This window comes from Bufo bufo, chromosome 2 (assembly GCF_905171765.1).
Source record: "Bufo bufo chromosome 2, aBufBuf1.1, whole genome shotgun sequence".
Taxonomy (NCBI): domain Eukaryota; kingdom Metazoa; phylum Chordata; class Amphibia; order Anura; family Bufonidae; genus Bufo; species Bufo bufo.
The window spans coordinates 409131559-409157832 of NC_053390.1; the positions used below are offsets into that span (position 1 = coordinate 409131559).

The 26274-nt window shown below is 45.9% G+C and overlaps 1 protein-coding gene across 1 annotated transcript in view; it reads left to right on the top strand.

Annotated features, from left to right (window-relative positions):
- Positions 1 to 26274, top strand: part of GRIN3A (glutamate ionotropic receptor NMDA type subunit 3A) — a 402162-nt gene that overhangs the window by 293709 nt on the left and 82179 nt on the right. Inside the window, exon 6 of the mRNA XM_040417275.1 lies at positions 8572 to 8723. Within this exon, the coding sequence (XP_040273209.1) occupies positions 8572 to 8723 (152 nt within the window). The remainder of the gene's footprint in view (positions 1 to 8571; positions 8724 to 26274) is intronic.

Genomic DNA, 26274 nt, shown 5'->3' on the forward strand with positions numbered 1-26274 from the left:
TGAAAATAATCTAAATTATTAAAGTTAAGCAAAAAGCATTGATGTGATAGGCAATAACAAAAAGCATTGATGTGATAGGCAATAACAAGTGCTCGGCGGCACCAAATCAGAAACCATATGTCCTACCACAATCCGGGGGGGTTCCAGTGCACATCCATGAATCCCGGAGGGAAAGCAAAAAACATCTATTCCTGGGCTAGATGATGATGTGGTATTGAAGGACAGGGTGGGCAAAGAACTGTCCCTGATATTGCCCTACAGGGGGGGCGCTATTCTGGCCCTGATAGCCTAACCACAGACCACCCGCCCTGATAAGAGTGACCCCGTACGGAACCTTACCCTATATAAAAATGGCCCTAGTAAGCCCCTAGCCCCTAGGCCCCTGACTTCCAGGTGATCACTATATAGATCTATGTGTTTTTGACTCATTATAAAAGTATATTATAAGTATATTGCACCCCTCTGTGTATCACACCTATCGATTGTACACCTATACCAGTCCTTAAAATGACTTTTGTGTCCCTATTAGCTAGTGTTTGGTATCCCTAACAGCCTGTCCCTGCTCCACCCAGCAACCTCTGCCTACACTGGCAAAATACTGAATGTAAAATGGCGGCCAGAACAGGTTTATTTATAAGGTAGGGGGTATGTCCATGTGCTGAAACGTCTCAATTGGCTGTCCTGTACCACCTGACGGATGTGTCATGGGTCAAAGTTCTTCACAATGTAAAAGAATATGGCTGGCGCGAATATCTCCATATGTTCGCATGTTCGGGGAATCGCGAACACGCAAAGTTTGCCGTGAAACGACCGCTGGGCAAACCGCAAAGCCATCTCTAGCAGCAACATTACCTGTGCTACATCTCCTGTATTACGATTGCCCATCCTAAATATCAGTGACATTTAGTCAAATTTTTTCACTGCTGGTGGCAACAACATTACCTGTGCTACATTTCCTGTATAATGTTTGCCCATCCTAAATATCAGTGATATTCAGTCTAATTTATTTGCGCACATGTTACATACTTGCAAGCATATATACCTTTTAATATGCTGAAGGCGAGCAGTAAGGGACGGGGAAGTGGCCGTGATGCTGATGGTACACGAAGAGGCCGCGGCTCTGGGCACAGTGAAACTGTACATGCTGCTAGAGCACAAGAAACACACTCATCCACGATACCTAGGTTCATGTCCCAGTTTGCAGGGTGGCGCAGGACACCACTCTCGATGTTACACCAGTGCGACCAGGTGGTCGGTTGGATTGCAGCAGATAATGCTTCCAGTAGGTTAAGCACAATCCTGTCTTCCACAAAGTCCAGTTTCAGTAGCTAAGAGTCTGGTCAACAGAATCCTCACCCTGATCCTCCTGTCTCCCACCATGGAGAGTTTTGGCAAACAAGTGATCCCACACTCGGATATTCTGAGGAGCTCTTTTCATCGCCATTCCTTGATTTGGCCCTCTTGCCAAGCCCGCTTGAAGAGGGACATGAGGAGATCTTGTGCACTGATTCCCAAACTCTTGAGCATCCACAGTCAGAAAAAGATGATGGTGGGGAATGGCAATTAGTCTTTCACGAGGTGGATGATGATGATGAGACACAGTTGTCAATCAGTCAACCGCAATTATTGTCTCAAGAGGTTCATGATGAGGATGAGACACAGTTGTCAATAAGTGAGTTTATTGTTAGGTCAACAAGTTAGGAGGATGACCAGAGTGAGGAAGTGGAAGAGGATGTGGTGGATAATGAAATCACTGACCCAACCTGGGAAGGTGGCAAGCCGAGCGAGGACAGCAGTACAGAGAGGGAGGGATCCGCAGCACCACAACAGGCTGGAGGAGGCAGTTGGGTGGCAAAAGGGAGAAGGCGGGCCACACCAAGCAGGCCTACAACTGTTCCCCAGAGCACCCCCTTGCAGCAATCTCCCTTGCCAAGGAGTAGGTGTTACGCAGTCTGGCGCTTTTTTGAGGAAAGTGCAGACGATAAAAGAATTGTCATTTGCAACCTTTGCCGTACCAAGACGAGCAGGGGCGTGAACACTAGCAACCTCACCACCACAAGCATGATCTGACACATGGCATCAAAGCACCTGAATAGGTGGTTCGAATGCCTGGGTCACACCACTGCCTCCTCTTCCCCTGTGTTACGTGCTGGCCAATCCTCTGTCCAATACGCAGGCCCGGATGCCTCCCGCCCTGCACCTGGACCTTCGCAAGCACCATCATCTACTGCATCCTCTTCTGTGTCCCAGCGCAGCGTAAACATGTCCATATCCCAGGCCTTTGAACCAAAGCGAAAAAACCCAGCCACCCACCCACAGGCCATAGCACTAAATGTGCACCATTACAAATTAATGGCCCTGGAAATGTTGCCATTTAGGCTTGTGGACACCGAGGCTTTCCGCAGCCTGACGGCGGTGGCCGTCCCTCGTTACTCAGTCCCCAGCCGCCACTAATTTTCACGGTGTGCTATCCCCGTCTGATAATGGCCTTAACTTGGTGGCGGCTTTGGAGCTCGGAAAGCTCACACACATACCATGCCTAGCCCACGTGTTCAACTTAATGGTTCAGCAGTTTCTCAAAACCTACCCCAATTTGCCTGAGCTACTAGTGAAGGTGCGCCGCGTGTGTGCCCATTTCCGAAAGTCATCTACAGCTGCCGCCGGTCTGGCAACGCTTGCAACAGCGCTTACAATTGCCAGCTCACCAACTGTTGTGCGACGTGAGCATGCGCTAGAACTCCACGTTCCACATGTTGGCCAGGCTTTGTGAGCAGCAGAGGGCAGTAGTGGAATACCAGCTGCAACATGGTCGTCGCCTTTCCAGTCAGCTTCCGCTCTTCACAAGCGACGAGTGGGCATGGATATCTGATCTATGTGAGGTTTTACGCTACTTTCAGAAATCAACACAGATGGTGAGCGGCGATGCCACTATTATCAGGGTAACCATCCCACTTCTGTGTCTACTGAAACACTTGCAGCTCACAATGAAGGCAGACACTTTGCATGTGGAAGAGGTGGAAATGGGGGAAGACAGTACACAGGGTGATAGCCAGACCACCCTCCGTTCGTCTTCTCAGCGCGTATTGGATGATGATTATGAGGAGAAGCAGGAGACAGTTGCCTCCGCTACAGAGGGTAGTACCCATAGCAGGATAATTCCATCTGTTCAGCATGGATGTGCAAAAGAGAAGGAAGAGGATCAGGAGCGAAGTCTTGTCTGTTGGGACTCTGGCACACATGGCTGACTTTATGTTATGCTGCCTTTCCCGTGACCCTCGCGTTATACGCATTTTGGCCAACACCATTAATGGTTGTTCACCCTTCTCGACCCCCACTACAAAGAGAACTTCTCATCTTTCATTCCTGTGGTGGAGATGACTAGAAAAATGTTGCAATACCAGAAGGTCCTTGTGGAAAAATTGCTCCAAAAATTTCCAGTTGACAACGCTGGCGGCAGAGTACATAGTTCCTTGGACAACCGAGGAGGGGAGATGAGTGGAAAACACAGCAGTTCCAACAGAGGCAAGGCAAAACTCTCCAAGGCCTGGGACAGTTTCATGACACCCCTGAAGCACCCTTACCCTGATGCGTGGCGTAGTGTCACAAGGAGAGAAAAGTTTTGGAAGATGGTGGAGTATGTAGCAGACCGCGTCAGCGTCCTCAATGATCCCTCTGTGCCTTACAACTATTGGGTGTCCAAGCTGGAAACGTGGCATGAACTGGCACTCTACGCCTTGGAGGTGCTGACCTGCCCTGCCGCCAGCATTTTGTCAGACCGGGTATTTAGTGCTGCTGGGGGCATAATGACTGATAAGCGCATCCCACTGTCAACTGAAAATGCTGACAGGTTGACTCTTATAAAAATGCCTGGATTGCCCCTGACTTATCTACTCCACCAGAGGAAAGCGGCTGAAAATAAAGGCACTTTATGGTTTATTGAATACACTGTATTCCCATGCACACCTTCCACCACAAAAAAGGATATATGGTTCAATCTTCCTTTTCTCGTCATCCTCCTCTTCCATCATATCAACATGCTTATTAAGCTGCTCTCGCTCCTAATTTTTTAGATGGTTAGATCAGCAGCAGGCCCTCGCCCCTATTGTTTTAGAAGGTCAGATCAGCAGCAGACCCTCACCCCTAATTTTTTAGATGATCAGCTCAGCAGCAGACCCTCACTCCTAATGTTTTAGAAGGTCAGATCAGCAGCAGACCCTTACCCCTAATGTTTTAGAAGGTCAGATCAGCAGCAGACCCTCACCCCTAATGTTTTAGATGGTCAGATCAGCAGCAGATCCTCACCCCTAATGTTTTAGATGGTCAGATCAGCAGCACGCCCTCGCCCCTAATGTTTTAGAGGGTCACCAGCAGGCCCTTGCGCCTAATGTTTTTGAGGGTCACCAGCAGGCCATCAATCATAATTTTTCAAGGGTGTGTATGATGCCCTCCTTTATGTGTCATAAAGGGTGTATTGGAGTGCCGATTCCTTGTAATTTTTGGCAGCCCTTTCACTTATTGCATAGGCTTTATGAGTGTAGGAGTCCCACTACCTGAACAATTGAAACACAATGTGAATGAGGCCTTCCTTTATGTGATATACAGGTTGTATCGGAGTGCCTCTTCCTTGTAATTTTTGGCAGCACTTGCACTTTATATACAGGTAAATATACAGGAAAGAATGTTTCCTAACAATTTTTCCTCTAAAATCGACTTCATTTTTGGTTTGGTTCGTATTATTGTCAGTCTGAAAAAGTGGAGTACTACTCGGACAACATCGTTCCCAGCAGCGACCTGCGAGTCCAAGATGCATCCAGACATCCTCCCCATGCTGTTCCCGAACCATTTCATTGATGTTTCCATCAATTTCTGACCTTTTCCTATGAACCAGACACCCTCCCCTCTTCATAGCAGGGGGTGCCTGGTATAATGCTCTGTTTCTCCCATTAACTTCCATTGTGCTTGGGTTCTCTGCCGAGCACCCGAGCATCCCAAAGTGTTCTACTCGACCACCCGAGCACTTTGGTGCTCGATCAACACTATTAACTACGTTGTACTACAACATATACAAATACTTTAACTATGATGGTAATATCAGTATAGATCCACCATGTCACTGGCCTATAGTCTAGTAATATAGACAAAAGATACTTAGCCTTAGCATGTATGGTGGTCCCACTTCCTCCATCTAAACCCTCACAGGAAGCTGGTCTGCCCAGGAATGGCCCAGTGGCTAGGTATATTAACACCTGCCTCCCCTAATTCATTGCACCTGTGATGTAAGCACAGGAAGGGGTGGGGTCATGGCTATGGAACCACATGGCAAAATGATGTTACTCACTCAACCATGTGTCCAATTTAGTGTTGGGCGCGAATATTCGAATCGCGAGTATCGCCACTTCGAGAATTTGCAAAGATTTAGAATATAGTGCTATATATTCGTATTCTCAAATATTCTAATATATATATATATATATATATATATATTAGAATATTTGAGAATACGAATATATAGCACTATATTCTAAATCGCGAATTTTGCAAAGATTTTGAATATAGTGCTATATATTCGTATTCTCAAATATTCTAATATATATCTATATATATATACATTAGAATATTTGAGAATACAAATATATAGCACTATATTCTAAATCTTCGCAAATTCTCAAAGTGGTGATACTCCCGATTAAAATTCGCGATTTGAATATTCGCGCCCAACATTAAATTGGACACATGGTTGAGTGAGTAACATCACTTTGCCATGTGGTTCCATAGTCATGACCCCGCCCCTTCCTGTGCTTACATCACAGGTGCAATGAATTAGGGGAGGCAGGTGTTAATATACCTAGCCACTGGGCCATTCCTGGGCAGACCAGCTTCCTGTGAGGGTTTAGATGGAGGAAGTGGGACCACCATACATGCTAAGGCTAAGTATCTTTTGTCTATATTATTAGACTATAGGCCAGTTACATGGTGGATCTATACTGATATTACCATGATATTGAAAGTATTTGTATATGTTGTAGTACAACGTAGTTAATAGTGTTGACCGAGCACAAACGTGCTTGGGTGCTCGAGTAGAACACTTTGGCATGCTCGGGTGCTCGGCAGAGAACCCAAGCACAATGGAAGTTAATGGGAGAAACAGAGCATTATACCAGGCACCCCCTGCTATGAAGAGGGGAGGGTGTCTGGTTCATAGGAAAAGGTCAGAAATTGATGGAAACATATTGGAAATATATATATATATATATATATATATATATATAATTTTTCTTTTTTTCCATCAATAACCTCCCTTCTTGCTTGTGGGCCAATGAGAAGGCTTCAATGTCTTTGTCTGAGCTTAGCAACATCCCTAGCAACCAATAGGATAGTTGCCTACCCCTTACTATATAAGAACCTCCCCAGCAGCCATTTTCTGTAGTTTAATGGAGTTCTGAGAGAGACAGCAGTGACATTGCTGTGCTCTGTGCTTTACTGTTTAATTACATTAGATAGTTAGTTAGCTTAAATATATAATACAGATAGTTAGTTGGAGATAGTCAGTGTAGGTTAGATCGTGATATAGTGTAGCTGATAGGTTCTAGTGCAGGGTGTTAGGTAGTTTGATATGTTCTGCTGTCCATACATACATGCTACAGACATACATACAGACATAGTGCTGTGATGTCACAAGTTCACAACAATACTTAGTGCGCCAATCAGTAATATGTAGTCAGACCTGCTAATATGTGAAGTTGCACGTGTTGCGCAAAAACATGCACATCATTAGTTGCTGATTTGTGCAATTGCGAATATATTGGAGCACTCAATCTGCATATTAAGCTATTGTAATGTTCTGCCATGCCAACCATTTTCTCCAGTCTCAGGAAACTTCTTGCAGCTTGAAAAATTTAGCAACAGTGACCCACGTCTGTATTGCGCGCGCAATACATGCATATTACATTGCCAATTTTTGCAATCAAGAAAATAATAGCAAATTCTCAAATTCTCGAATATATGATGAATATTCGCCCAAATATTCTCAAAATATCGCAAATTCGAATATTGCCCCTGCCGCTCATCACTAGTCCAATTTAAATATCAAAACAGGACTGAATCTCAGCCCTGTAACAGGTAGTATTTAGTGTTAGGTTCCTGTCCTAAAGAAATCGCCTTCACACTGACAGGCACAAATACGTTTGTATAAAATTTCTCCATACCTTAATCAGAGACATCTGGAGAACAGAAAATGGTAGTTATTGATGGCAAACACAGAAGGAAAGCTTTTGGGGCAATATATTGTGAGGCACTGTGGAATGTGGTATTTTCTGCTATGGTATTGCTGACCCCTTTTACTTATGTTTACACTCCTACAACATGGGGCCACTTTAAGTTCCCAATCCGCCCCTGCTACCACCACATATTCAAATGCTCAGTGTAACTGAATTTATAACGGACACAAATTGTGCTAACGTCCATCATTTGTTAGAACAAATTTCATCATTATGTTTGTCTGTCTATTATCTGTCTGTCCATCCATCCACCCCATAACTGACTATGTAACTGACACTGCACATAGAGATGTGATTATTGAAGGGATGGAGAAGAAGCACTGTAAGCTTGTGCGTCCTGTATTACAAGGATCCACTACAGACGTACAGCAACAGAAACCAAAACTGATTTTCCACAGGGCGCAATGGTTGGCTAATAACTTTAGAATAAGGCAGTTTTGATAAATAGTAATATTTAGGGAAGGTAATATAATAGCAATATCTGTTTGACGGCATACATTAATATTTGTGGCACAACCCCTTTAAGTATACAGTTCATTCCCAGGACTGATACCTACGGGATATAAGTAGTAGGGTTCCAACGCAGTATTTGTTGCTAAATATCCTACCTATATACACACTGCATGTATCAAAGCCGTAAAAATGGCTAGTCTATATAGAAACCAGTAAAACAGGTAAGGGCACAATGGAAACCAAATGCTTTAAACATCAACCTGAACTGTGGACTGTGGAATAGAGAAATAATCAGACCATATGTTTAGCTAAAATATCATACAGTGGTAAATGTGGATAGCTCACCTAATAATATTTACTTAACCCTTAGGATACCGGAGGTTTTTTCGTTTTTGGGTTTTCATTTTTCTTCCCTCTCTTCCTTGAGCCATAACTTTTTTATTTTTCCATTCACATAGCTGTATGAGGGTGTGTTTTTTGTGGGACAAGTTGTACTTTCTAATGCCACCATTTAATATGGCATACAATGTAGTGGGAAGCGGGGGAAAAATTCCAAATGGGGTGTAATTGGAAAAGAAAATGCAATTCCCCCACGTTTTATGGGTTTTGTTCCCACAGTGTTCCCTTTGTGGCAATTTTTTTTTTTACATCACCATATTCTGACCCCCATAATATATATTTTTTAACAATAAATGTACTGTATCTCAAAATGTTGCAATGAAGCTTACATTTTGCATGCATAGGTATGTTACTGTACTGTATGATCCATATTTGATAGGGCACCAAAGTACAAACTACTATGGAGCTTTAGTTTATTATATATATATATATTTTTTTTTAGGTTATGGCATTGGTCTTCCCCCAAACTCTCCTTTGACATCAAACATATCTGAACTTGTCAGCCAGTATAAATCAAGTGGATACATGGACATGCTTCATGACAAGTGGTATAAAGTGGTACCTTGTGGGAAGAGAAGCTTTGCAGTCACTGAGGTAACTTGTTAAAAAAAAAAAAAGTTTATATACATGAAAATTAATATATAATAATATATTTGGATTAAAAAACTGTTTTATGACCTTACCCCTTTATATATGTTCTACTAGAACAAATAGATCTCAGGAATGAAGTACCTCTACTAGCGACTCCCTTTTAAGTAAAGTGGTTGTCATGAGTCTGTGCATGCATTATATGATCAGCAAGCCATTTATGGCCGGCATGTGAAATTACAATATAAGGCAAGACAGAGCTATTACTAGGGATTAGAGAAGTCCGACAGGTGGCAATTGGCTGGTTTCTGAACCAGCTTCTCTATTCATGAGACAGACCTAATAAAGTTCTGTATTCCATGACTGTTCCATCACATAAATAAGTTTACATATTTGCACACTTTTACACAACCATGAATGTTAGTATCCTGTTTATGCCTATGATATATTAGGACATTCCAACAGTCAAATGCATTAGAGTCAATTTGCCTACCTATCATTTTTCCTATATGAAGTGTTATTCATGGCAATAAAACTGAGATTCATTTTCCCTATCAAGAGCAAAGAAATGTTTAGGGATTACTATACTCTTCTAATTAGACACGGAATAGTCTGATTACACTGGGGCATTTACCAAGTTACAATTTTTTCACACTGAGCTTTAAGTTCCCTTAAGTGTTATATTTTAAACTCTTGATAGCAGAATGATAAATTCCAGAAGAATCATTGTCCTACTTTATGGATAAACTTTTGATGATTTATGTACAGTTCTGTATATTTAATCATAGTTATAATAACAATGCGCTTTAAAGATAGAAATTCTGCTTAATAAAGGAGTACTTCATTTTAAGGTTTTAATCTGCATCTCAGTATTTAGGATTTGTAGTTAATACACTCCAAAAAATAGATATTCTGCATGTCCAAAAAATAGATATTCTGCATGATACTTAGGCTACATTCACACAAACGTATTTTGTTTCCGTGCCCATTGCGTTTTTTTTGTCAGTAATGTGTGACACAAATATCTACATTTTGACACAATTTTGTTCTTGATTCTGAGTTTTTTTGCTAATTAATTTCATAGTATATTTTTTACAACAGTTCTTATATTGAACCCTGCAAAGAAACCCTGCAAAGGCATAGAGTTAGATTATAAAATCCCTAAAGCCAACACTTGCGTATGAAGGTTGTAATACTGTAACTTACTGCATATATTTTATACTTTCGCTCTATGTAGTGGTGCAGACAGTCAGACTTTTATCATTTAAAGGGAGTCTGTCTTGGACTTTTCACTCATTAAACTACTAGCAATGTCCATCAGCACATGGTAAAAGCATTCTAAACATACCCGTATGTTATTTTGGTGGTCATTGAATGTCCAGAAAAATTATTTTTATTACTATGCAAATCCACTGGCGGGCTTTGCTTTTCAAAGTTCCCAAGGCTGCCACCTTTCTTTAATATCTGCTCCTTCCCTAACCACCCAAGGATTCCTCACCTTGCCCCTGAAATCATGATGATGTGGCTCCAAATTTCACGCTGGCACCATCAGCTTTGCATCTGTGCATTACATTCCCTTTTGTAGGCTATTGCCTCAGAGATATGCTCTGCGCAGGTGCTGAGGCAATATCCCACAAAACTGGGGATAACAGATTGGCTGTAGCATATAACACATTCCTATCACAGGCACACCAGAAAGTAGGTTAGTGCATGGAGAGGATATTTCTTTTACAGCAAGGGCAGAATAATGTACAGACTTCTACAATTTTTTTATATTCAGTACTTAGGTAAAGGAACTTTCAGCTTGTTTCGCAATCAAATTACAGCACACCATTTAAACATACTTTTGATCAGGTAAAAAACAGACATTGATTAAAATGATGCAAAAAATATGCAAAATAGATATGCTATGTGAAAAAAATAATAATAATCATCTGGATTCTGAAGCAGTTGCAGGAAACCTATCAGATATAGACAAACGGGCACTTTAAACCATGACAGAATCCCCATTGATATATATATATATATATATATATATATATCCAATAAAAAACGGAAATTCATAAAAAATCCCCAATATACCAAATAAAAAATGTGAAATTCGTAAAAAATCTGGCATTGCGTATTCTACATTGCATGTAAGTGAATGACTCACATGTACTAGGAACGGGGTGCGGCAGGAGACCATTGAGATATGTTTTTACCCCTGCTAAAATGTTATGTGAATCTAGCCTAAGGTGGTGCTTAGGGGGTCACTTTAATTCTTTATCTACACTGGGTATTTAACGTTCTGTATAAGAAAAACGAATCTCCAACCACTAGAAAGATTTTATAGTTTTTTAGGCCTCATGCACACAAACGTATTTTGTTTCCTTGTCCGTTCCATTTTTATTTATTTTGCGGATAAGATGTGTACCCATTCATGTAGCCCACAAAAAATATAGAGCATGTCCTATTTTTGTCCTTTTTGCGGACAAGGATAGGCATTGTTACAATGGATACGCAAAAAAATGGATGCAAAACGGATGTCACACAGACATCATCCGTATTTTTTGCAGATCCTCATTTTGCGGACCGTAAAATACATAAGGCCGTGTGCATGCAGCCTTAGACCTATATGGGGACAAAATGCTCATGATGATTAAAAATATAAATAATTTCAGAATGACATGTTCAAATAGATTTGATACTTTCCTATACAAAACATATATTTGAAATAAAAAAAACTCACCTAGCAAGTCAATCATATGCTTAAAAGATTTTTAAAAACATTTTTACCTAAAATCTACAACACGAAGGTCCCATATGCTCTCTCTCCCCAACTCTGAGAGGATGCAGGATAAAATTTCCCATAATTAGATCTAAGTGAAATAGAATTTATAAAAGTACAAATGCTGGGATTCCACAGAGGTTTGCTTGTCATATTTCATCTTGTTCCCCAAAGTAATTTTTCTCCATACTTGATGGTAGACAGGGAGATCTAAATGGATGTGCTATTTTAAAAACCTAAAATTGGGGACATTATTTTCTTTTACAATGAAAAGCAATATCCACCGAGACCCTGACAGACAAATGAAGTCTGTCTTCCGACTCAGTGTGTAAGGATTATTCATACAGTAACAAAGATGGATTAAACCTCATGAAGTCGTTTTGAAAGTATATTCCATCAGTACAGCTAACCTGTTTAATTTCAGATATTTTTAAACTACATTTCCTGATAAAGTTTAAGCACTGTAATAGATTATTTTTTATCAGTCTAAACATTATATGCAGTTTACATAATGATGAAATACTTTAATATCATAAAATCACCTTTATAAAGATAAATCTATACTTCTGCAAAGAAAACTATTCCCTTGAAGGAATAGAAAAATGAAAATGGATTGCCAGATAGGAGTGACAGTTTATTTTATTAATAGACGTCTCAAGGAAGCATTGTAAACTACTCGTGCTACAGTCCTGAGATACACAATGGTGATCCTTCCATGATAGCTTGTAGACTATGTAAAACGTACAGTGATATGCATTGTTTCTTTTGTGGATTACTGGGATTTGCTTAGCATAAATTCAATTCGATTTCAGCATATTTTGATACAAAAGAAAAAAGAAACCATCATGAGATGGTGTTTAAGGGGATTTCACGCCAACGACTCTGATCACTCTCTTTTTAGATTTTCTACATATATCGTAAGCTTCTTTCTGAAAAATCTGATTGGCAGCACAGTCTGGAAACCAAGTTGACATCTACAGCCTTTAGGCTGGATTCACACACAGCAGAAACTGAAAAGCAGGTGCATTGATTAGAATAGAGCATCATTTTAGCAGCAAACACATATATTTCTTCAAGCTTCATTCAGAGGAATGTAAAAGATGCAGAACTTTCTACTACCGTGATGTCACAGCCCTATAAATAGCCTCAGCCATCTTGGATTCAGTCATTTTCCAGTGTATTTAGTGCAGGGAGATACATAGGGACAGTGCTAGGAAATACTTGAAAACTTTTATTTTGCTGTATAGAAGTTCAGGGAAAGGATAGGGAGGAATTATTCCACAGTATTCAAGCAGAACAGGGTTCAGTAGGGGAATTTTCAGCCTGGATAATAGGAACAATCCTATTACATCTTTCTGCACTGACTGGGCAAATTGTTATTATACAGCTCTGTAATTCCAGCAAACCGTTCTTGTTATTGGGGTACAAATGCTGTTTGATACGAAAGGAGCTTTCTGTCCTTCCCATCATCTGCTGGTCCTGATGCTCCTGCTCCTACTCCTCGTCAGTCATTCCGTTAGCAATCGATCACCGAAGCGATTGCAAAGAGACAACAGTATGCGTGCACTCATCCAAAGGTGCAGAAATTGAATGTGCTCCTGGCCAAGTTGCTGGTGCTGCAGTCCCTACCTTTCCAAATGGTGGACTCTGCACCTTTCAAAGAACAGATGGCTTGTGCCATGCCGAGGTGGAGAGTCCCAAGCCGTCATTTCTTCTCTGTGACAACTCAAAATCAGAACCATGGTGACTGACAACGGGAAGAACATGGTGTCGGCGCTGGGTCAAGGAGGGCTGAGCCATGCGCCCTGCAAGGCGCATGTGTTCGATCTTGTTGTAAAGCAGTTCTGGAAGTATACCGCCCATCTGCAAGACATCCTGAAAATGGCCAGGAAATTTTGCATGCACTTCAGCCACTCGTACACCGCAATGCACACCCTCCTTGAGCTGCAGTGGCAGAATGGCATCCCCCAACATAGGCTTATATACAACGTTTCCATCCGTTGGAATTCTACCCTCCATATGTTGAACAGACTATACGAACAGAGGCCATAAACGATTTATTGATGATCCATGCGGACAGGAGTACTCACCTGTGTAACTTTGATGTCAACCAGGGGCAGCTCATGCGTGCCACCTGCCGTTTGCTCAGGCCCTTTGAGGAGGCCATGTTATTTGTCAGTCGCCAGGACTACGGGGTGAACAACGTCATTCCACTGATTCATGTCCTGGAACAGATGCTGGTAAATCTGTCTGATCAGGGGACTGGAGACGTGGCACCTAGATCTCATGGCCACATGAGCCCTGTGGGGGCTGAACTGGAGGAGGAGGAGGAGGACACTGGAGCACAAGCAATGTGTAGCGAAATGGGTGTTTTTTCTACACAGGTGACAGGAGAGGAGGAGCAGCCAGATGGACGACAGGGCAATGGGGAAGACGAGGCAGAGGACCCAAACAGACTGTGGCAGTATGCAGTGGAGATGGAGGCAGGGAGTCCCTCCGAGTCACTTGCACAAATGGCCCGATGCATGCTCACTTGCTTGGGTAGTGACAGCCGAATTGTCACCATTCGGCTGTTGGATAACTTCTGGCTCTCCATCTTGTTGGACCCTCGCTACCGGTCCAAAATGGGTGCCTTTTTTACACCCACTGAGAGGGAGGACAAACTGAACTACTATAGAGACATCATATGAAGTCAGTTGGCTGTTGCCTATCTATGCCATCGCCCATCCTCTTGCAGGTCTGAACGTGAGGTACTCTGCGCTCATGTTACTCTGCCATGGCTACTGTGGCAGGCTGGGGGGGTAGGAGCAGTTCCAGCTCCATCAGCAGCAACTTGAGTCTAGAGTCGCTGATGAGCAGCTTTCTTCACTCACCTAGTGAAGAAACTACTCACCAGCTGCAGCAGCAGCTAGACCTGGAGCAGGACCTGAACCATCAGGTGGTGGCATACTTGGACAGCACCCTGCCACCCCACATTAAAGATCTGCTGGACTGCTGGGCAGCCAAACTGGATTTGTGGCTGAAACTGGCAGAGTTTTCCCTGGAAAAACTGTCCTGCCTGGCCAGTACTGTGGCATCAGAGCGGTCTCCTGATGCTGCTGCCACCTCCACTAGGGTTGAGTTGTAAAGTTCGGGTTTGTACCGAACTTTAGGATTTTTGGACCCCGGACCCGAACCCGAACATTTCCGTAAAGGTTCGGGTTTGGTGTTCGGCGCTTTCTTGGCGCTTTTTGAAAGGCTGCACAGCAGCCAATCAACAAGCGTCATACTACTTGCCCCAAGAGGCCATCACAGCCATGCCTTCTAATGGCATGGCTGTGATTGGCCAGAGCAGCATGTGACCCAGGCTCTATATAAGCTTGAGTCACGTAGCGCTGTACGTCACTCTGCTGTTACAAGTGTAGGGAGAGGATGCTGCTGGACTCGTGATTTCAGGGAGAGAATAGGAGAGAATCTAACTCAGCGATCTACCTAGAAATAGTTGTGTGGGTGCAGGACACAATCGTTTTACCCTGCCCTGAGGCCATTGACCAAAAAAAAAATAACTTTTATAATTCTGTTAGTTAGGTGGGTGGCTGCGGCGGCGGCCATTTTATGCATGCTCAGTGCACCAGCACTGCATCTGAGCTTTTGGGACATTGCAAATCACCATTTTTTGGGGCAAACTACAACATCTGGATTAGTCAGATTTTCCAGATCTGCAAGTGTTAAATTCAAGTTTAATATATACAGCATTCATATTCTGTTAGCAGAAAAAAGACTTTTTGGGCAATCTACAACATCTGTATTAGTCAGTGTGCATTTTAAGCTAGAAATAGACCCATCATTTTCTGGGGTTTGAAAAACACACTTTTTTTTTCAAAAAACAGTATTTTCTAGATCTGCAAGTGTTAAATTCAAGTTTAATATATACAGCATTCATATTCTGTTAGCAGAAAAAAGACTTTTTGGGCAATCTACAACATCTGTATTAGTCAGTGTGCATTTTAAGCTAGAAATAGACCCATCATTTTCTGGGGTTTGAAAAACACACATTTTTTTTCAATAAACAGTATTTTCCAGATCTGCAAGTGTTAAATTCAAGTTTAATATATACAGAATTCATATTCTGTTAGCAAAAAAAAAAAACTTTTTGGACAATCTACAACATCTGTATTAGTCAGTGTCCAATTTAAGCTAGAAATACACCCATCATTTTCTGGGGTTTGAAAAACACACTTTTTTTGAAAAAAAAACCCCACTATTTTCAGGCCTTGCAGCATCAGCACGTGTGAAATTACAGGCTTATATACTGCTGTCAAATTCAGTTGTTAAACAAATAGTCGTTTGGCAGCCTTTGATGCAGATGTCATTGTGAGATACACCCTTAATACATTTGGGTTACATTCAGAGATTTTAAATACCGCCATTTGGTGCACCAATATTGAATTCAGGCCTACAGAGGTTCAGGCCCTGTGAGATACCACCTCTACATACAGGGGTTTGAATTAGGCATTTGAAATACAGCCATTTGAAATACAGCCTTTTTGTGCAAAGATATATTTACTTCAGGCCTACACTGATTCAGGGCGTGTGTGATCCCCCCTATCCATACAGGGGTTTGAATTAGGCATTTGAAATAGAGCCATTTGAAATACAGCCTTTTTGTGCAAAGATATATTTACTTCAGGCCTACACTGGTTCAGGGCGTGTGTGATCCCCCCTCTACATACAGGGGTTTGAATCAGGCATTTGAAATACAGCCATTTGAAATACAGCCATTTTGTGCAAAGATATATTTTCTGCAGGCCTACAGAGATTCAGGCCCTCTGAGATACTACCTCTACATACAGGGCGTGTGTGATCCCCCCTATTCAGCCATTTGAAATACAGCCTTTTTGTGCAAAGATATATTTACTTCAGGCCTACACTGATTCAGGGCGTGTGAGATCCCCCCTATACATACAGGGGTTTGATTCAGCCATTTGAAATACAGCCATTTGAAATACAGCCATTTTGTGCAAAGATATATTTACTGCAGGCCACGGAGGTTCAGGCCCTTTGAGATACTACCTCTACATACAGGGCTTTGAATTTGACATTTGAAATACAGCCATTTTGGGCAAAAAAATATTTTATTGAGGCCTAGTCTGGTTCAGGCCGTGTGAGATACACCCTTTACATACTGTCGTTCTATTCTACTATTAATTAAACACCCATTTAGGGCAAGATCCTAAATTTAAAAAATATGAGGAATGCGTCAAATAAGGGACGTGGCCCAGGTCGTGGTGCTGCTGGTGGAGCTCCTGTTGCAGGAAGAGGACGTGGTCAATCTGTGCCAGCTACACGCACAAGTGAAACCCCTTCCTCAGGTGCGAGTAGGCGACAAAACCTGCAGCGGTATTTGGTCGGGCCTAATGCTGCTCTACGAATGGTGAGGCCTGAACAAGTACAGGCGATAGTAGATCGGGTTGCTGACAGTGGATCCAGTTCCTTCACACTGTCTCCCACCCAGTGGGCCTGAGGCGGATAGCAGTTTGGCGCATGTCTTTCATCCACGAGGATTGCAGTGCGCTTCAGTTTGCCTCCTGTTGCTTCCTCCTCCTACTCTGCTTCCTCATCCTCTACCAGCTCCTCATCTGGTTAGCGTAACACCTTCACCACCAACTTCAGCACATCCAGGGGTAAATGACAGCAGGCAGTTTTAAAACCTATCTGTTTGGGAGACAAACCCCACACCGCGCAGGAGCTGTGGACGGGCCTTGAACAACAGACCGATGAGTGGTTTGTTCCAGTCAGCCTCAAGCCCGGCCTGGTGGTGTGCGATAATGTGCGAAATCTCATAGCAGCTCTGGGACTAGTCAGTTTGACGCACATCCCTTACTTAGCGCATGTACTGAATTTGGTGCTGCAGAGATTCCTTAAAAATTACCCCGACATGTCAGAGCTGCTGCATAAAGTGCGGCCCATCTGTGCGCGCTTTCGGCGTTCTCACCCTGCTGCTGCTCGCCTGTCTGCGCTGCAGCGTAACTTCGGCCTTCCCGCTCACCGCCTCATATGCGACATGCCCACAAGGTGGAACTCCACCTTGCACATGCTGGCCAGACTGTGCGAGCAGCAGCAGGCGATAGTGGAGTTTCAGCTGCAGCATGCACGGGTGAGTCGCTTGGCGGAACAGCACCACTTCACCACCAATGACTGGGCCTCCATGCGAGACCTGTGTTCCTTTTTGCGCTGTTTCGAGTACTCCACCAACATGGCCAGTGCCGATAACGCTGTTCTCAGCGTTACTATCCCACTTCTATGCCTCCTTGAAAAAACGCTCCTGGCGATGATGGAAGAGGATGTGGCACAGGAGGAGGGGGAGGAAAAGGGATCATTTCGTAGGGTTTCCGGCCAGTCATTCCCAAATGGCTCCGATGGTAAGTTCCTGCACCCACAAACCCAAGGTACACAATTGTCCAGCCAGGGCACAGTTCTGGAGGATGAGGAGGTGGAGGATGAGGAGATGCAGGAGGAGGAACCATGTTCACAGCAGGGAGGCACCCAGACCAGCTCATGGCCATCACTGGTGCATGGATGAGGGGATACAGAGGACACAGACGATAAACCTCCCACAGAGGACAGCTTTTCGTTGACTCTGTGCATCCTGGCACACATGAGCGATTACATGCTGCAGTGTCTCCGCAACGACCGCTGAGTTGCCCACATTCTAACTTGTGCTGATTACTGGGTGGCCACACTGCTGGATCCCCGTTACAAGGACTACGTACCGTCCTTAATTCCGTCACTGGAGCGTGATCGTAAGATGCGCGAGTACAAGCGCACGCTGGTAGACACGCTGCTGGTGGCATTCCCACCTGACAGCGGGAGCACAGTAGAAGCACAAGGCGAAGGCAGAGGACGAGGAAGAGGTCGCCAACGCAGATGGGGCACCTCCAGCACCTCAGAAGGCAGGGTTAGCATGGCCAAAATGTGAAAAAGCTTTGTCAGCACGCCACAACAAGCAGCACCACCAGCTGATATGGAACGTCTTAGCAGGAGGCAGCATTTCACCAACATGGTGAAGCAGTATGTGTGCACACGCCTACATGTACTGAATGACGGGTCTGCCCCCTTCAACTTCTGGGTCTCCAAATTGGGCACATGGCCTGAGCTTGCCCTTTACGCCTTGGAGGTGCTGGCCTGCCCTGCAGCCAGTGTATTATCTGAACGTGTGTTTAGCACGGCAGGGGGCGTCATCACAGACAAGTGAAGCCGCCTGCCCACAGCCAACGTGGACAAGCTCACGTTCATTAAAATTAACCAGGCTTGGATCCCACAAGACTTGTCTGTACCTTGTGCAGAATAGACATTTATGCCACCATCAAACATACATTCTTGTACTCAAGTCAAGTGCAATGATTCTTTGTTTCTTTTTTTTTATTTGTCCCAATATTTTGGGGGCTACCTACCCCAATAAAAAAAAAAAAAAAACATTGTTGGCTACCTCCTCCTCCTTCATTGCTACCTCCACCTACAACACCACATTCACCGCCTCCTCGACCTCCGACTCCATATCCACCTCCTTCTCTGAGTTGCAGGTTAATAATTCGTAATTTTTTGTTTTTTTACTTTATTTTAAGTTATTTCCCTATCCGCATTTGTTTGCAGAGCAGTTGCCATGCTCTTAAGCACATTTTACTGCCTTTTACATCCCTCTAGCCTTTTTAAGGACTATTTTAGAGCCATTTTAATGCAAAAAAGTGCCAATTTTAGTGCCCTAAATTGAAAGAATTCTTATTTTTAATTGTCGGGTGACATTTAACCATTTTTGGCATATACAACCCCCTGCTGTGCCTGGGTGACAGGGGCCTAAATCTCTCAAAATCCTCTGTTGTATTGCTGGGTGACAAGAACCCACTTTTGCCGTGAATGAACCCCTGCTGTTCCTGGGTGACATGGGCCTAAATCTCTCAAAATCTTCTTTTCTATTGCTGGCTGACATGAACCACCTTTTGCCATGAATGAACCCCTGCTGTGCCTGGGTGACAGGGGCCTAAATCTCTCAAAATCGTCTGTTCTATTGCTGGGTGACATGAAACCCCTTTTGCCGTGAATGAACCCCTACTCTGCATTGCTGACAGGGCTCTAAATTTAGTGAAAACATCTGTTACTGATCGGAAGATGCGTGACTACAAGCGCATGCTGATGATGGCATTCCCATCTGACAGTGGGGGCACAGTGGAAGCACAAGGCGAAGGCAGAGGAGGAGGAAGAGGTCGCCAACGCAGCTGGGGCACCGCCAGCACCTGAGAAGGCAGGGTTAGCATGGCCAAAATGTGGAAAAGCTTTGTCAGCCTTGGAGGTGCTGACCTGCCCTGCTGCCAGTGTATAGTGTGAACGTGTGTTTAGCACGGCAGAGAGCATTATCACAGGCCGTAGCCAATTTGGACAAACTTACGTTTATTAAAATGAACCAGGCATGGATCCCACAGGACTTGTCCGTACCTTGTGCTGAATAGACATTTATATCAGCCTCAACCATCCATTATTGTACTCAAGTGCACTTATTCTTTGTTTTATTTTGTTAAATGTCCCAATATTTTGTGGGATACCCCAATTTAAAAATAAAAAATAACACAAATCAGTGTTGGCTACCTATTCCTCCTTCACCGCAGCTTCCACCTACACCGCCACATCAACCTACACCGCCACATCCACCGCCTCCTCAACCTCCTACTCCTAGATCCAGATTGTTATTTTTAATTTGTCTGTATTTTATGTTATTTTAAGTCATTTCCCTATCCACATTTGTTTCCTGAACAGTTGCCATGCCTTTTGCAGCCCTCTAGCCCTTTCCAGGACTATTTTAGAGCCATTTTAGTGCCCAAAAGTTCGGGTCCCCATTGACTTCAATGGGGTTCGGGGTCAAGTTGGGGTCAAGTTCGGGACCCGAACCCGAACTTTTTTTCAAGTTCGGCCGAACTCCTCGAACCCGAACATTTAGGTGTCCGCTCAACTCTAACCTCCACACTATGTCACCTTGCCACTCTGTGGTCTCCTGATGATGCTGCCACCTCCACACTATGTCACCTTGCCACTCAGTGGTCTCCTGATGCTGTTGCCACCTCCACACTATGTCACCTTGCCACTCTGTGGTCTCCTGATGCTGCTGCCACCTGCACACTATGTCACCTTGCTACTCTGTGGTCTCCTGATGCTGCTTCCACCTCCACACTATGTCACTTTGCCACTCTGTGGCCTCTTCCTGATGCTGATGCTGCAACCACCTCCACGCTCTGTCATTGTGCCACTCTGAGGTCTCCTGATGCTGATGCTGCCACCTCTACACTTTCATTGTGCCACTCTTCGGCCTCCTCCTGATGCTGCTGCCACCTTCAGACGCTGCTGCCACCTTCAGACGCTGTCATTGGTCCACTCTGTGGACTTCTCATGCTTTTCCCACCCTCCCCACTTCATGACTGCGCCACTAATTTGCTTTTTGGTCTGGCTGACATTATCATTTATTGGATTATTCTTCTGATCTGTCAGAAGAAAGGATCCTGTCTATGTAACAGCTGTAAGGCCTGCATGACATGGTCTATATTTTGCATCCAAATTGGCTTATGATTTGGTAGCCAAAATCAACAGTGGGTACAAAACTGTCATGGTCTTACCTTCTTGCTGTTCTCCTTCGTTTGACATGTGCTGGCGGCCATCTTGGTTTGTGGGTTTCTTGTAGCCTTCCACCCTGCGGCTCCTCCTTCCCACTGGGAGGAGCTGGATGCCTAGCTCATATATATAGGAGGTCTGTGGCTTCAGTTCCTTGCTTGGTCCTCTTGTGTACACATGCTTCTAAGACTGCTGCTGCTTCTGGTTCCTGATCCTGGCTTCGTCTGACTACCCTGCTGGTTCCTGATCCTGGCTTCGTCTGACTACCCTGCTGGTTCCTGATCCTGGCTTCGTCTGACTACCCTGCTGGTTCCTGATCCTGGCTTCGTCTGACTACCCTGCTGGTTCCTGATCCTGGCTTCGTCTGACTACCCTGCTGGTTCCTGATCCTGGCTTCGTCTGACTACCCTGCTGGTTCCTGATCCTGGCTTCGTCTGACTACCCTTCTGGTTCCTGACCTCTGGCTTCGCAAAGACTCTGCTCGGTTTCACCATCCGTTTGGACTTTTGCTTTACAGCTTTATTTTCAATAAAGCCTTCTTATTTTCTCTTATCTCTTGTTGCACGTCTGGTTCATGGTTCCGTGACATTAGGACCAAGCCATGAATTCTGACGGTACAGGGCCATCCTCGCTACCCACGCTGGTTGCCAGACTTGATCAGCAGGATCACCTGTTGGGTCGGTTCGCTGTGGCGTTGCAAACCCTGCTTGAACGCACGGCTCATTTCGCTCCCGTTGCCGATGGGTCGGTTGTCGCTCCTGGGCTCGCTCCTACTGCCGCTCCGGTTGTTGCGCCAGAGTCTACCCCGACACCTGTTGTTGCGCCTGCGGTGTTTCGGGGTATGACCGGTTCTGCCCCTCTTCCACAGCGCTTTGGGGGAGAGCCAACTCAGTGCCGAGGTTTCCTTAACCAGGTGGGCATTTATTTCGAGTTGCTGCCACATGCCTTTCCTACTGAGAGATCAAAGGTGGGCTTCTTGATCTCGCTGCTCTCGGACAAGGCCTTGGCCTGGGCCAGCCCTTTATGGGAGAACAACAATCCGGTGGTTGCCGAGTTTTCCGGTTTTGTTGCTTCTCTTCGGAAGGTATTCGATGTGCCGGTTCGTGCTGCCTCTGCTGCGAAGCTCCTTATGTCCATCAGACAGGGTTCACGATCCGTAGCTGAATACGCCATTGAGTTTCGTACCCTGGCAGCAGAGGTGGGCTGGAATAATGAGGCTCTGGTCGCTGCTTTCTCTCATGGTCTCTCGGATGCCTTGAAGGATGAGGTTGCAGCTAAGGACCTACCAGTTGAGCTTGAGTCTCTTATTTCATTCCTGATTTTGATTGACACCAGACTCAGGGAGAGACCTTCCTTTAAGGAGAACCTGCGGAGGTCTTCTAACAGATTGGTGCCTACGTTTGCTGTCCCACCCGTGCCTCCCTTTCCTCCCACGCCTCCTGGGGATGACTTGTCTGGGGGTGAACCCATGCAGCTGGGGTTTGCTCGCCTGTCCGAGGGGGAGAGGGCACTCCGGAGACGCGAGGGCCGATGCATGTACTGTGGTCTCGGTGGGCATTTTCGGTTGGCATGTCCGAACCGTCCGGGAAAACGCTCGTACCTGAGATCCTGTCGGGGGCAGATCTTGGGTGGAGTCTCCTCGTCCCCGGTTTCCCGTGTTGACAAACCACTGATCACTGTTGTCCTCTCCTGGGTCGGGGGCTCGGTGACGACCCAGGCGTTGGTGGACTCTGGTGCTGGTGGTTTGTTCATTGATAGTGGGTTCGCTGCCGCCAATTCCATTCCTCTGCAGGCTCGAGGTTCCCCACTGGCTCTTGAGGCGATAGACGGCAGACCCCTTCTGCCGCCACACGTGACTCATGAGACCCTTCCAGTGGGGATAGCCATTGGTGCCGTTCACAGAGAGTCGGTCTGTCTCCAGGTTATTTCGTCTCCACACTACTCGGTGGTCTTGGGGTACCCCTGGCTCCAGAAGCATAATCCGACTTTCGATTGGAGATCGGTCGAGATCCTCTCGTGGTCACCACAGTGTGGGGCTAGTTGCATCCATGGGCCTGTCAAGTTGCTGTGTACTTCCTCGGACTCTCTGTTGCCTCCTGAATACGAGGAGTACCGGGATGTATTCGATAAGGTGCGCGCGGTTGCCCTACCTCCGCACCGCCCATACGATTGTGCCATAGAGTTACAATCTGGTGCCGTTCCTCCTCGTGGCAAAGTCTATCCACTGTCGGTAGCGGAGAATGAGGCCATGGAGGAGTACGTGAGGGAGGCGCTTTCACGCGGACACATTCGCAAATCTTCGTCCCCGGCAGGGGCTGGATTTTTCTTTGTGAAAAAGAAGGGCGGTGAGTTGAGGCCTTGCATCGATTACAGGGGTCTCAATCGCATCACGATCAAGAACGCTTACCCGATACCCTTGATTTCCGAGCTGTTCGATCGCCTTAAAGGGGCCACGGTCTTTACCAAACTCGACCTGAGGGCGGCATATAACCTGGTAAGGATCAAGGCGGGCGATGAGTGGAAGACCGCGTTTAACACCAGGACCGGTCATTATGAATCCTTGGTTATGCCCTTTGGGTTGTGCAATGCGCCCGCAGTCTTTCAGGAATTCATCAACGATGTTTTCCGTGACCTGTTGCAACAGTGTGTGGTGGTCTATTTGGATGACATCTTGGTATATTCTGAATCCATGGAGGTCCACATTCTGGATGTCAGACGAGTGTTGCAACGGTTACGAGAGAACAAGCTGTTCGGTAAGCTTGAGAAATGCGAATTTCACCGATCCCAGGTAACCTTCTTAGGTTACATCATTTCCGCTGAGGGGTTCTCCATGGATCCTGAGAAGGTTTCGGCTGTCTTACAGTGGCCCCAGCCCAGTGGTCTTCGTTCCCTGCAGCGCTTTTTGGGCTTCGCCAATTATTATCGGAAGTTCATCAGGGACTTTTCCATGCTGGCCAAGCCTCTCACGGATCTGACCAGGAAGGGCAGTAATTCCCAGGTCTGGCCGCTCGAGGCCATCCGAGCTTTTGAGGCCCTAAAGTCCGCCTTTGTGTCGGCACCGATTCTGTCGCATCCCAACCCTGGGTTGCCCTTTGTCCTCGAGGTGGACGCGTCTGAGACGGGAGTAGGCGCCCTTCTGTCTCAGCGTAGAACACCAGAGGGTCCTCTGCTTCCTTGTGGGTTTTACTCCCGGAAACTGTCTTCCGCGGAGTGCAACTATCAGATTGGTGACAGGGAGTTATTGGCCATCGTGCAGGCCCTTAAAGAATGGAGGCACTTGCTCGAGGGTTCGGTGGTTCCGGTTCTCATCCTGACGGACCACAAGAATCTGACCTACCTTTCTGAGGCCAAGAGATTGACACCACGTCAGGCCAGATGGGCTCTGTTCTTGTCACGTTTTAATTACGTGGTCTCCTACCTACCCGGTTCCAAGAACATCAGGGCGGATGCCTTATCACGGCAGTACTCCGAGCTGTCCAGGGAGGAGTCGATTCCGACTTCGGTCATACCTCCGAATCAGATCCTGGCCGCCATTCGCACCAGCCTGACCTCTCCCCTGGGTGAGCAGATTTTGGCGGCTCAATCTGGTGCTCCCTCTGGGAGACCCAACGGCAGATGTTTTGTGCCTGAGGAGTTGCGCACTCGGTTGTTGCGTACCTACCATAACTCCAAGACCGCGGGGCATCCTGGAAAGAATCAGCTGTCCTGGGCTGTTTCACGTCTGTTCTGGTGGCCTTCCCTACGTTCCGACATCGCCGCATATGTAGCGGCATGCTCCGTTTGTGCCCAGAGTAAGTCCCCTCGGCACCTTCCGTTGGGCCTTCTGCAACCCATAGCCACCGGGGAGCGCCCATGGTCACACCTGGGGATGGATTTCATTGTGGACCTCCCTGCATCCCGAGGCCATACGGTCATTCTCATGATTGTGGATCGGTTTTCCAAAATGTGCCACTGTGTTCCTCTCAAGAAGTTACCCTCTGCACAAGAGTTGGCCACGATTTTTGCCAGGGAGGTCTTCCGGTTGCACGGTTTGCCCAAGGAGATTGTGTCGGATCGGGGGAGTCAGTTTGTGTCCAGGTTCTGGCGCGCCTTTTGCTCCCAGTTGGGGATTCATCTCTCCTTCTCCTCGGCCTACCACCCTCAGTCCAATGGGGCCGCAGAACGATCCAATCAGGCCTTGGAGCAATTCCTTCGTTGCTATGTCTCCGACCACCAAGACAATTGGGTTGACCTCCTGCCTTGGGCTGAGTTTGCCAGGAACACGGCGGTGAACTCTTCCTCTGGGACGTCTCCCTTCATGGCCAATTATGGGTTCCAACCTGCCGTGTTACCGGAGGAATTCTCTCCCCAGGATATTCCGGCTGTGGAGGATCACCTTTCCGTCCTACGTGCTTCTTGGGTACAGATCCAGAGGTCCCTTGAGGTCTCTGCGCAGCGCCAGAGACTCCAGGCTGATCGCAGACGAGCGCCTGCTCCTTCCTACCAGGTCGGAGACCGTGTATGGTTGTCCACCCGCAACCTCAACCTTCGAGTGCCCACTCCCAAGCTGGCGCCTCGCTTTGTTGGTCCCTTCCGAGTGCTTCGCAGGGTAAACCCGGTAGCCTATGCCCTTGCGCTTCCTTCTGGCATGCGGATCTCCAATGTGTTTCATGTCTCCCTGTTGAAGCCACTGGTGTGTAATCGTTTCACTTCCTCGGTTCCTCGGCCTCGTCCGGTCCAAGTGGGCAATCGTGAGGAATATGAGGTGAGCAATATCCTGGACTCACGCCTGGTCCGCGGTCGGTTGCAGTTTTTGGTCCATTGGCGTGGTTATGGTCCAGAGGAGCGTTCCTGGGTTCCCTCCGCAGATGTCCATGCTCCTGCCTTGCTCCGAGCCTTCCACGCACGCTTCCCTCAGAAACCGTTTTGTGCTCCGCGGAGGAGGGGCCCTTGAGGGGGAGGTACTGTCATGGTCTTACCTTCTTGCTGTTCTCCTTCGTTTGACATGTGCTGGCGGCCATCTTGGTTTGTGGGTTTCTTGTAGCCTTCCACCCTGCGGCTCCTCCTTCCCACTGGGAGGAGCTGGATGCCTAGCTCATATATATAGGAGGTCTGTGGCTTCAGTTCCTTGCTTGGTCCTCTTGTGTACACATGCTTCTAAGACTGCTGCTGCTT